General features: G+C 34.9%; 1 protein-coding gene across 1 annotated transcript; it reads right to left on the bottom strand.

Moving 5' to 3' along the window:
- Positions 1–1,723: 1,723 nt before the first annotated feature.
- Positions 1,724–9,960, bottom strand: tmem135 (transmembrane protein 135). The gene is made up of 15 exons (XM_015015794.1): positions 9,727–9,960; positions 7,974–8,101; positions 7,164–7,256; positions 6,980–7,013; positions 6,830–6,895; positions 6,065–6,111; positions 5,661–5,702; positions 5,406–5,567; positions 5,245–5,314; positions 4,972–5,139; positions 4,782–4,845; positions 4,619–4,695; positions 3,733–3,831; positions 3,559–3,626; positions 1,724–3,236 (listed from the first exon to the last, which is right to left on the bottom strand). Exons 1-15 carry the CDS (start codon positions 9,862–9,864, stop codon positions 3,086–3,088), a joined length of 1,407 nt encoding a protein of 468 aa, XP_014871280.1. The 5' UTR covers positions 9,865–9,960; the 3' UTR covers positions 1,724–3,085.
- Between the last annotated feature and the right edge of the window lie 2,835 nt (positions 9,961–12,795).

Genomic DNA, 12,795 nt, shown 5'->3' on the forward strand with positions numbered 1-12,795 from the left:
TAGACCTTAACATATTTAAAGCAACAAGTTGAGAAAATAGTTCCTCTCCTCGCTTTCTGTATGAAACAAACTATGGTCAAATAATTAATGATAACCAGGCATGCTGTAAATACTGAATTCCGCACCGAAATAATTAACTTAATGGAATTTTGTTGAGTTGTTTTATTTCTTAAAATTTTAAATTCCGATTTTCCCGAACGCAGCAAACGAAACAAAACCACGTGACTATGATTTCCTTTCTTTTTTTTTCAAAATAAAGCAACATCCGGAAAAGAAATTGAGAGAAAGAGCTCAAAGATGACAAGTCAAAGATTTGCAAAAGAGCCCTAAGATGAAGTTTCTATCAAGCTAACAATTAGAAGTAATGATAAAACTGGTACCAGTTTCATAGATAGCAAGTGTTCTGACCTAAATAATTATTCAAATTATAATTTTCACATGTACTCAACTTATTTTCTGGGTTACTTCTGAGTCAATAAAATTTTTAATACAACTAAATTATAACCAAAGAGCAATTTTCAAAACTATACTGAACTGTACTTATTACATCACACTGCAGTCCAATTTCTGTATAATTGAAATCTACTGAATATTTTAACCTAACAATTAATGGAAACCACACACTGATGTGAAAACAAAATGATGTAAACACTGCGTTTATAATCTACACAAACATAATCAGTACAAAAAAACAAACAAACGAGTCCTGAATTTGGATTAAGAATCATTTTAATATAAACCCTCTTTAGATGAATAAATTCCTAAAACATACAATGTAACTATCAACAGTATATTTACTTAAAATGTCACACTTCATAAAATCTCACCTTTAATGTGTGTGTGTGTGTATATGTATACTTCCTAAGCACTTGTCATATTTATGGATTTCAGTACAGAGGTCAGGTGCACCTCAAGCGGAGCTGCATTCAAGTGATTGCATAATTTAACGTAAACAAACTGGCATTTCAAATAACTTCCATAAATATGTGTGCAAGATTTCACAAACTACATTGTCTATATAACCCTCCATTGAAAGAAAATTTTTAAAAAGCACAAAAGTTTCTAAGTTTTATGATGACAATCTCTTTTAAAGTGAGCTTGTTTTTCACTCTTCGAGGAATAAAATCATTTAAGCATCTGTGTCGCTGTTCAAAAAGAAAAGAAAACTGTATTGTGCTCTGTGATATTTTTCAATTTCCCCAAATTCTTGTTTGTGGCATTCAGTTGTTCGGTGAAGGTAGTTTGAACAAAAATCTACATTAAAAATTTAATTCAGCATTGGATTTGTGCAAAAATGATTATGCCAGTAACAAATAACATTTTGAAAATGCCTTTTATCACAATTTGAAATATGAATTATATCTAAGTCTAATCAAATGTTGATCCTTTAACCATGAAAAAACTGCACAATTGTAGGCAGGTGATCAGTAAAATTCAGACACTCCTTACAATATACTTAAAACCCACCTCCTACCATTTCTTTGCTGCAAAAGAATGGTAGAATAATCTCATTTGACTGCAGGGTGACTAAGTATTTCAATAAATAGAGCACACCGGTATACAGACAGACTTCCACAGGTACAGTTCTAAACATAGTATTAATTACCAGTTAAATTTTGTTGAGAAAAAGAAACAGATTCCACTCAGTAAGTACAACAATCACGGGCAGCGTTACTATTCCTTTCTTGGTTAGAATTAATGTCATTGTATGCGTTTCTAGGCATATCTCAGGCATATGTAAATGTGATCCAATTTACAGGAAATGAACATTGACTGAAAAAAAAACATCATACTCTGAGGGAAACTAGGAGCTCTAGATGAAGTATCTCAAACGTTCTGGCGACACTAAACCGGATTCAAAAATATTTTTTTCTTATAAACTGCTGAAAAAACATTCATTTCCTATGGCTGGCTAACATGTGGTTATTTAATAAATATGTCTGCGAACTTTTTTAAACTAATTATGAAGAAATTATCTGATTCGTTATTTTTGGCTGGAATGAAAGAAATTATATTAACTGATCACACATCACCTTCCATTACTCATTCTTGTCTAAAAACAGAAAATATCTGGCCCACGAAGATAAAACATGCTAACTGGTGATGCACCGTTTGGTCTTTGACCCTTTTGTGGCTCAGAATAGATTTTCATGAAAATAAAAAAATTAAAAAAAAACTTTCAGCTTAACACATACGTACGTACTCACACCAGTACCTAACGAAGAAGTTACTTTCTCCACATTTTATTCAGTCTTTGCTTTCCATCCCTTATCTGAACAAAACCAATGAAACAATGTCGTCACAAAGAACAAAATGGTGACTTAAAACTGAAAGACATGACTGGAAATTGAACGAGTGTGTGTTTTTATGCAGTAAACTAAAACTGCTAACATCATAAGTCTTCCTGAATAAAGAGCTGAACGTTGGACGCCATAGTGAAACTGAGATTATTTACATCACTCTAGTTTACATTTTAGCATAAATTGTATTTACTGCCAAAAAAAACTATAGCTTTAGTCATGTCCTTGTTGAGTAGGCTGGAAATAAATTTCTCCTTTATTTTAACTTTAAATTTCATGAACCAGAGAAGAATATTAGATTTTCTGAAACGGTTAAAATGTATTAAGAGGACATCATATATTTTCCTTTCATATGCAGTCTTTTGCCAGAGTGAATTTATAACAATTTATTAACTGAAGACTGATTATCAGTAGGTTTGAAGGTTATCTAATGTGAGCCTGGTCTTCTACTCAGAAAGGAAAAGGGCTTCTTTGTGAGATTTCTGCTTTGCTCAGTGTAGTTACACTAGAATTTTTTAAAACTAAATGATATGTTTTGAAAGTAATTATGGATCTTATTTATTTTTCCCTGCTACCTGCAAGTGTTCAATCACTGTCAGTATGCTTACTTGTGCTGCTTCACAAATGAAAGTCACAATGTCCTGCTTTGACCCAATCTTCAGGTTTTGAATCGCTACAATATTTCTTCTTCTCAGGTATGTCATCTTTACAAAGCCTTAAGTAACTCTAACGGTCCACTTTCTCTTGTCTTTTCTTTTGTCTTATCTCAAGACTTTTGCCCCAAGTCACCCAAGCTTAGCGTCCCCTCCAGGTGGAAGCACAGTCCGGCTGATTACGGTGGTGTAGCGAGGGTCCAACATGGGCACAAACCCTTTAAAATTCCTGGATGCCTCTGTCCCAAACACGTCGAGCAGCTCTCGATTCATCAGAGCAAATCTAGAAACAGAGACATGGAATAGTCCTTAATCACCATAGGAACAGAATAAAGATTGAGTAATTTAGTAACTAACTAATTCACCAGTACTACAATTTTATGCCCCTCACTGTTAATATTTGAAATAGTTAGCTTAAGATAATTTGATTGCTGTTTAACAAATTCCTCATCGTGATAAAAGTTCATAGTTTTCTTTGTTGTTTGTTTGTTTTTGTTCCAGAGTTCTATGTACTTATTAATCTATTTTTTTAGGGACAAACATAATTTATTTGTTGTGTAATAAGCAAAAGCAACCCTTCAGGTTTTTAGAGCATATGGTCATACCTGCCCTTTGTTAAACGCAGCAGGAACTTCCAGTATGAAGGTCTGAGGTTCTGCACTTCCATTACTGCCTGTGGAAATGTCATGAGCCAGACATATCCTTAGTCAGCAGAAAAAAATTGCACATGAAGCATGTCCATGTCATTACCTGGGTGTTTTTGTTACAAAGCTACTTACAGCATGGAAACAGATAGCAGTGGAGATGGCATAAATAATCGTATCTGCGTGTGGAAAGTAAGGGAACCGGCCTGCTTCAATGCCTTTGAAGTACATGGTCTAAAAAAAGAGATAACATGTGATAAAACAAGCCTAATTCAGAAAAACTTGGATTAGTCAACACTGCATATGAACTGCAATTACTAAAACATCTCAGCTTGACACAATTTTTAAATAACGGTCAGGAAAAGAAATTTGAAACCTGTGCTGCTACTAATGTGATTTTTCAGCTGGTTTAACCATCAACCATTTTGTTATTACATAACTCAATCATTATATGTTAACATAGCAGGTGATCTGAGTTCCACAGCTTTAGTTTTATATCGTCTAATTGAAAGACTTGAGCAAGTTTGTGTTCATGAATGCCGTTTTATCTTACTAAGTCATATTATAGATTGTAAAACAACAACATTTATGATTACTTATATCACCATAGACCTACTGATTCAACATCAGCAACAAGCTGATTTTTTTTTCCTTTTTTTACAGGAAGTTGATGTGCTTGATTTACAAGATAGCAGCTGGTTGGAAACATATAACTGGTTTGGGTAGAAACACATTTTTAGTTAAAATCCAGTTGTAAACAGATGAAACAGAAACAAATCAGTTAAACATAGTCAATTGCCCAAATCCTGCAAGATAATCAACTCTCAAAAAATAGGGACATGAAATCAAACTTTTTTAGATTAACTTTTATAGTTTCTTTTTAGCTTAGATTTGTGCTTGTAAATTTGTGTGTTTATTCACTGTAAACTGTTTCTGCATCCTTGAGATTCGATCACCATAACCAGATACATTTATTTCTATGACAAAGTGTGAGTCTGCTTTAAGATGCGTGGTGATTTACCTCCACCAACTTAGAGAAGAGGTACATGGTTATGCTTGTGCTTTTGTAAAAGAACATCGAGACACCAGCCAGGAAGCCTGAAAGGACACAGAAGAGAGGGAAAAGGGACAGGTGTGAACAGAACAAAATCCCACCGAAGATTGCTCTGCAGGGTTTTTCTTACCAGCTATCAGTGCATGAAGTTCATCATCAATGTTACGCAGCCAGCGCAACAAGCAGCTCGTTCCCTAAAAAGATGAGGCACAACACTCTGATGAGTCCATGAGAATGGAAAGAGAATATGAAAGCACAGAAACATGTAATATGCATAAAAGTTAAAGAAATAGAAGAGCATAGAGTACACACTCACACACCTTATAAATACTGACAAAAGAGCCTAGAAAGGCCCCCAGCTGGAAGTTCTCTTTGTTGTAGAAGACAGAAGGCAGCCGAGATGGTTTGGAGAACATCTGCCTGAATGCTGAGGGCACTTTGAGACAACACTGGATAAGATAGCCAATACTGAACATCCTGACGAAACCCTGAGGGGACAATGATGGAACATCAGCATTACTGGTATCGAATTTGCATATATATTCAAAGCATGTTACATCCATTGTTTAAGGAAAACGGGTAAAAGGCCTTACTTTAACACAGTAGGAAATGCAGTTATCCTGGTAATGTTTACAACATCTGTGTCTTGGACCATGTTTGCATCTGGATCATGAAAAATACAAACAAGTCAGTACTTGCTGTTAACTACTACTGAGGTATTTGTTTTTCTTACGTAGATGCTTCTGATTCTCACATTGATTCCAGCAGCTTCCTGGTGTAGGCGATCAGAGTTTTCCTCTTGTGGTCGGCTTTTTCTGCCGAGACCTGTGAGTGTTCGGTCTCTATGGCAGCTGGCGTGCCAACAGAGTCTGCCATGTTAGAGTGAGTTGGAATCTCTTCTTTCCCAATAATGAATCTGTAACAGAACACAAACTCAAAACTTATCAGACTCATCAAAACACTTCTGGCATTTGAACCTGAAGTATAAACAAAATGAGAGCTAACTTACTTTAGTGCAGAAAATGCGAAGCCCTTAAGGCCGTCGTTGCTTCTGCAAAATAAAACCAAGTTAATCTCAAACTATTAAAGTGATTTGTTTTTCCTCTCTTTTTTTTTTTACACAGAGTTTTTTTTAAAGTATTCAGAGAGCTTGATCCATTTCAAACTGTGTTTGTGTGTGCATGTGTGTGTGTTAGTAGTTTCATACTACCGAAAACCTACATTTATTTTATTGGGATTTTACATGACAGACCAACACAAAGTAGAGCAGTAGAGGGAAAATGATACCAGGTTTTTGTTTTCTTTTTCAAATTCAATTCTGAAAAGTGTGGCATGCATTTGTCTTCTGCCCCTCTGAACAAATACTTTATGCTTAACAATAGTTTAAATATATGTTGAAAGCAACACTCTTACCTGAAGAGAAACATGAAGATTGATGCAGTTATACAGAACAAGAGCACCTGATTGGGAGCAGCATGAAAAATAAAATCAGGACTATAAGAGGAAATATTTCTCTGTCATGTGAACACGTCAACACCATGATGCTATCAGTTTAGATAAACTGTTGAAAGTGGTAAGACAATACTTCCTGAGTACAAGTAATATCTTCACACAGACCAAAACTAAGATTGCACAATTTATCACAGCTATATTGTCACTGCAGTATCAGTGACAATATACAATGGACTCCAAATGTTACGGCCGCACATTTTACACTAATGTAATATCCAGTTCATAGGGGTCCAGCTCCAGTCCTGCCAGTTCTAGCTCCAACACAGCAGATTCAAATATTCCAACAACTTCCTAAGCATGTCAAAGTTCTGCAGAGATCTGCTAATGAACCATCATTTGATTCAGGTGTGTTGAAGCAGGAAAAGAGTTATAACACGCAGTTCCTTGAGGACTGACTTTGTGCACCACGGATGAAGCCAGTTAGAGCCTCATGGCAGCAGATCCTGACAGAGGGAAACAAATGACGCTGCTAAAGGTCACAGAGTGTAGGAAGCACAGATGACAAAGAGAGGAAAGAGTGTAGGCATATTTCAAGTGACATGTCTTGATTTTTACCATAGAATCTGTTTTCATATTTGACTTCAAAATAGGAATTCATGCATGGTGTTTTGCTTGCTGTTCTGTATTTCCTGCAATATATTTAATCATCAAGAGGCTTTATCTCACCTCTCCGTGTCTAATGGGCTTGACGATGCCTCGTGTCACTGCCATGCGGAACAAAGTCTCACTGGCCTGGCAAAAAAACAAATTAAAAATCAAATAATAAATATAAATGCACATATGAGACAGATAATTTGCAATTGAACAGAATCTTACAAGATTTGCCATGTATATTGTCAGCAGACCTCTCCTGGAAAGAAAATACAGAAATATAATAAAGAAATATAAATTAATATAATTAAAACCATCCAGAAACCTAGGGCCAAAAATATACAACATTTTATTATTCTCAATGGCAAAAATATGCAATAAAAATGTTAGAAAAGGACAAAAATCTCACCTGCTCTTCCGCTCCAGAAGGATGGCGATGTAGGAGGCTGGCAAAGCTGCCCCAAACCCTGAGGACCATGGGTAAAACCCTCCAAGCAATTTCCTAAAGTGAGATCAAAACAGTTTCACTTTGAAAAATGCCAATACAGTCCAGGAAATTCACAAAATTACCTCTTTTCATTGGGGTCTGATATCCCACTTAGTTTAAACCTAAATATATTTTTCACAAGGCCTTTGGGTGGAATTCTAAAGGAAACACTTCACATCACTTTTACTCACATCTCCTCTTAATTTGGGAGTTTAATGCAAAGTTGGATTAATATATGTGTGGAATATGATGAGGTCTAGGGTTGAACTTCTCAGGACACAAAATGTCTCTTTTTTTAGTAACTCAGGATCAAACTGTACACTTATTCTTTCTGACAATACACTGTAATTTATGGACCTCACAAGTACCGTTTATGTGTTGTAGGTACCATCAAAAGGAGAATTTCCTAATACAATTTTTGTCTGATTTTCTGAAAACATTAAGTGACTTTTAGACTGTATTTGTTGAAAACAAGCAAGGTTGTAATTATAATAAAAAATGTAGGCATGCTTGGATAGTAATCAAAGAAAACCCTATTCTGAGATCTGACTTCAGATTAAAACTGTCAACAGGTATTTTATAATTTATTAAATTCTGCAGACATGTAGACATGAAAAATTTATTTAAAAAAAACCTCAAAGCTGGCTTGAAAAACTAATTCACCTCACAGCAGCACTTCTAAAATGTCACTTCCAGATTGCAGGACATTTGCCATCTGCTGGAACTACTAACCTGAGAATGCAGAAGAAAACAATGAAGAGACTTCCATTGGTAGTAAGGAAAGAGGTAGACCACAGGATCTCAGGGAGGAGCCTCTTTAAATAATAATCCTTCTTCTTTCTCCGTAGAACTGCTGCTATCTGCAATACACAGTCAGACAGTAGTCACCGTGGTCGCACTGCTCAACTTGAGATAAGTCATGCTTAAGTAATTAACAAATACTGAGCAGCAAAAAAACATTTTACTTGACATTTATGCTCTGTGGTTTACTGGTTCAGCACTGCTATCAAAAATCATAAGAAGATGCGATGTGACTTCTGATATTTATCACAGTTCTGAATTCAATACTAACTTCACTGTCGATGGGCATCTGAAATAAAATCAAGGCAATTTTATTTATAGCAGCTTAAGCTAACGCTGTCTATTTTCAATGTGAAGACGCAATGCAACCCTGCAAAGAATTCAACAAAACATTTGCCTCCTTTAAAATGTTGCTATTGCTAAATTCTGCAATTATTTGCCCACCATATTTTTTTTTTCTGTTGGTGTTGAAGGTAAGACGTGAATACCTTAGAAGTGCAGCCAAATTTCATTACAAAGCACTATTAAAAGAACAGAACATCTGTGCATGAACTTGCAGAAAAACAGCCTGATTTAAGGAGATCAGACTCCATTTATTAATAAGACATGTTTCAGTTTATATCAATACACTTAATCTAAAGAGCAGAATGATGACGTTTAACTTTAAAACTCTAGATATTATTTTAGCAACAGAAATAATAATTGTTGCTCTTTGATTTAAATATATTATTTATGCTCGACATATATTTTTTGTGCAAATAAAAATCTCCAATCATGGCATTCTTAATCAAAGTTATCATATTGTGAGAAGTTCATACGGGCCTGTTCCAACTGGGAAGGCCTGTTATTCTTGTAGTTAGTTTACGTATTTGCTACCCTACACAGTCGTACTTTGCTCAGTCAAGGCAAACATGGTCGTATTTTTATTGGTGCTTAAATAATGAAAGTGACCTTGTGTGTGTTTTTACACACATGTGCATGTGCAGCTTTGAGTTAAACCTTAGTTTAAATTGGTTCAGAATAAAACATTTATCACAAGTTAGCATTGAAATACCTAAAATTTATATTTTTCTCAGGGTCCAGACTAAAAGATACACTGTTCTACAATGAAGACTTTAAAGGGAAAATCTGTAACAGAGCTTTTTGGTTATAAAGTGTTCTGTGGTTCAGTCTCTGATTCTATGAATACTGTATGTTCAAACTGGGCCGGAGGGGGATATGACATTGTAGTTACAGGCACTGAAATATAAATGCATCACCTCCCTATTTTTACCAGCCAGCGTACAATGGCATCTGAGTCATGCCATGGTTGTAAATATTATTAGATAATGTCAATGAAAAAGAGTTTAACGATACAGAGTACTGAAAGCCTTTGAATATTTTTCTAGCATCAGCAAATACGTTTTAGAGTTTGCAAGATAAGACAAAGCTTACTCTGACACAAAACTCTTGACGCAGAAAACTTGCTTTAACTTTCCCCCTGCTTATGACGTTTTGTATGGAACAACAGACGGGCTTCATTAGGCTAGCTTCTCTGTTTGTCCTCATACAGGACTCGAACTTGCACCTCAGTTGTAGCATTAGCTAATCCGTAGTGTCTTTCTCACAGCAACTATGCTCACTCGGTTAGCTAGACAACTTTACTTAGCTACCAGTCTATGGACAGAGACTCAAAGCAACTTACCAGGTAAAGAGGGGCGTAAATTTTGAAGGACACCTCCAGAGCCCCCTTAGTTATGTCTGCGGCAGACTGCACACACGACGGGTGCCAGGTATGACCGACCTCGTAGCAGCTGTGTGGTATCTTACTTAAAGCAGCCATGTCTGTGAGGCTGAGCAGAAACACACTCTGTTGCGAGGGCGGCAGCACAAACACGGTGTGGGGGGCAGGCGCACCATGGGCCCAACGCTTTCCGTGCACGTATGCTGCGTTCATGTTGCCCCGGAAATTAGAGCTTATCGTCAAGTACCGGTTTCAGAGTACTTGATACGGGTTTCAAATTTAAATCAAGATAAGTGATTTTTGATTTAAATTTGTCATTAGTCAAAATATGTACTGACTAAAGAAATGTTAGTTTTAAGGTCAAATTAGGGGATTTTTTTTTATTATAGACTATGGAAAAAATACATTTGAGTACACTTTATTGAGTAAAATAAGGTGAGTTGAGCTTTCCAATATTTAAGAAAAATATAAAAGTAATCCAAGCAAACAAATAGAAAACAAATAAATATGGCATAATATATACATAAAAAATTGCTCTAGTTTTTAAAAAGTGAGTACATTGCACAAAAATAAGAATAACTTCTAAAACTAGCCTTTCGTTTTGACTTTTTACATAAAACACATAGTCATTTTTGGCTCAGTTATTAGAAGCTAACATGGAAGGCCCAACACCCACATGTAAGACACAGACAGCTCTCTCCACTAAACTGATGCAGCGACAAGCAGGAATGTTAATTTAAAAAATCTGTGTTGTTGCTTAGCTTTACATTTTGAATGAAATAACCTTGAATTGGAAATACTGTATTAACAGGAAATAAAATACTTCTTAACATTTTTGAATATGTTGCGAATGCTCTTCCACACAAACAAGAGATGCACTTCCTCAATTTGTGTGGAAATACAAGGATTTCTGTCAGGTGCTGACTCTATGTATAACAGGTTGTGACAAAAAAAAATCCTCTAATTTCTAGTCATATTAATCCAGTTATAGTTAAACACTGTAGATTTTTTTTTATTATAATTTTTCTGTGTGTGAAATGTTGAAGCTGTTATGTACTGTGTTTAACATTAATCTCCTTGTCAAGCCTTGTCACAAATTACTACACAATTTAAACTGTAGACTTTTACTAACTGCTTGTCATTGACTGTTTGGAGAACATATTGTTCCACTTCTTGTCCTATGACTATGTCCTCCTTTGGCTAGGAAACTCCGAAATGTGTTAAGAGTCCTTCTTGCTGACCTCAACAGATTTTAACCTTGGAACTATTCAGATGGTTGATATGGATAAAAAAAACAAAAGAACTTTTGCCTTACTGTGGAGGAGTTCTGATTTCGAAATAATTATTGGGGGATTCCAAAATGTCTTCTGATTTGAAATTTTTCTCATGACATATTTATAGTTATAATATGAAAACTATATCAAAATGTACACAATAATATGTCAGTTAATCTTATGCTCCATTAGCCTTGTTGACTTTTCTTCTTGCCTCTGCATTTATATTCAATTACTACTGATTGAGTATTGAGTAAGAGTAAAATTAAGAAAGAAACAAGGAGTTGTTCAGAAATTTTAGAGTCGAGTTCTGTCAAAATATAAAATATAATATATAATATTTAATATGTGAGCTGAAGTAGATAGTTCTTATACTTATTATATATGTCCATATTAATTGCTCCTAATGACTGGAGCTAAGCGGTTTATGTGAAAAAGTTTTTATGAACCTTTAAGTAGTTTTCAAGTTTGCAGTGGGTTGTAATCCAAAAAGAAGCCAATAGTTGTTTGCACCACAAATATGTTTGTGAAATTACTGAGGTTTAAATGGGCCTTCTACTATAAAAGGGGGATTTTATTGTTTTTCGTGGCAGAGGATAACTTGATCCAATCTTTGTCACAATTTCCATTGTTTAAAACAGCAATTAAAATCAGACAATGTGCAAGTTTATGCAAACAACATTTTTTTGTAGCTGGTCCTGATCACAAAAGACATCTGTATACTTATTATTATTATTATTATTATTATTATTATTATTATTATTATTATTATTATTATTATTAATAATAATAATGGTTTCCTATTCCTATTTCCTTTTCTATTTGTAAAAGTGGCCACAGGAAATGGACCACATTAAGTGAAAGAGAAAGTCATCAAATAACAATGAAAGATTCTTCGATACTATGTGGAACTCAAAAATTAAGGTGTACACTAAATAATGTTTTAGCTACGTTGGTTTTATATTATTGATGCTCCCATCGCTGTGTAAACCAATAAATTAAGTTATTAAATGTGTTTAGGTTAAAGAGAATATACTTGTAATTAAAAAAAAACATATTAGAACCTCTAAAATGATTTTAAGAAAGCAATATAAAGACAGACTGTGCTTCTGTGAGTGTACACATTATTAGAAGTGTTTAAACACACTTCAAATACTTATGAATGTAATTTGGGGGAACTTCTTTATCATAAACTATTATATTTTCTTGTTTGATGACTTTATCTGTATTATTTTGTGGAATTCGTGGCATAATATGAGACATCCCCCAGGACATTCTGGTTTAATCCAGTGAAACAATGTGCTCCTTCAGTTTGTTTGGACAAGAAGTGGCAACTCTACACCACTGAGAACAATAACACGACCAACGTGGTTTCCTGCCTTACTTACCCACTTTTCTTATGTGGTGACACACATGGCAGAGTGCAGAGCTAAATTAACAAAAACTTTTAGAGATAGTTTCACTGGAAAAACAAACAAGTAGAAAACCTAAAAGAAAAATCTTGTATGACCAGAATCTGAGTGCCATAAAACGTGCTTTCTCTGGTTACTCTGGTAATAATTGGGCAGTAGGTCAGTTTGACCTGAAACACTTTTAGTGTGCGGCATTTTCCCAATGGTCCAAACTGAACATGTATGTGTGTGGATGGATATGTTGACATTTAAAATTTAATTAGAATTAACCTCTAGTATTCAATGTTCAGTTCTGACATTTGTGAAGGTGCCTACAGACATGAATTACTACTTTAAACAATCAG

This window comes from Poecilia latipinna, unplaced genomic scaffold (assembly GCF_001443285.1).
Source record: "Poecilia latipinna isolate Pla-1442-1.1 unplaced genomic scaffold, P_latipinna-1.0 Scaffold1953, whole genome shotgun sequence".
Classification (NCBI taxonomy): Eukaryota; Metazoa; Chordata; class Actinopteri; order Cyprinodontiformes; family Poeciliidae; genus Poecilia; species Poecilia latipinna.

Excerpts from the sequence above, each read along its gene's own strand:
- tmem135 (XM_015015794.1), bottom strand. The coding sequence starts at position 9,864 with ATGGCTGCTTTAAGTAAGATACCACACAGCTGCTACGAGGTCGGTCAT. Across the intron at positions 7,257-7,973 it reads GTTTTCTTCTGCATTCTCAG|GAAATTGCTTGGAGGGTTTT; the intron begins GTTAGTAGTTCC and ends ATCTCACTTTAG. Across the intron at positions 5,703-6,064 it reads ATCTTCATGTTTCTCTTCAG|AAGCAACGACGGCCTTAAGG; the intron begins GTAAGAGTGTTG and ends TTTATTTTGCAG.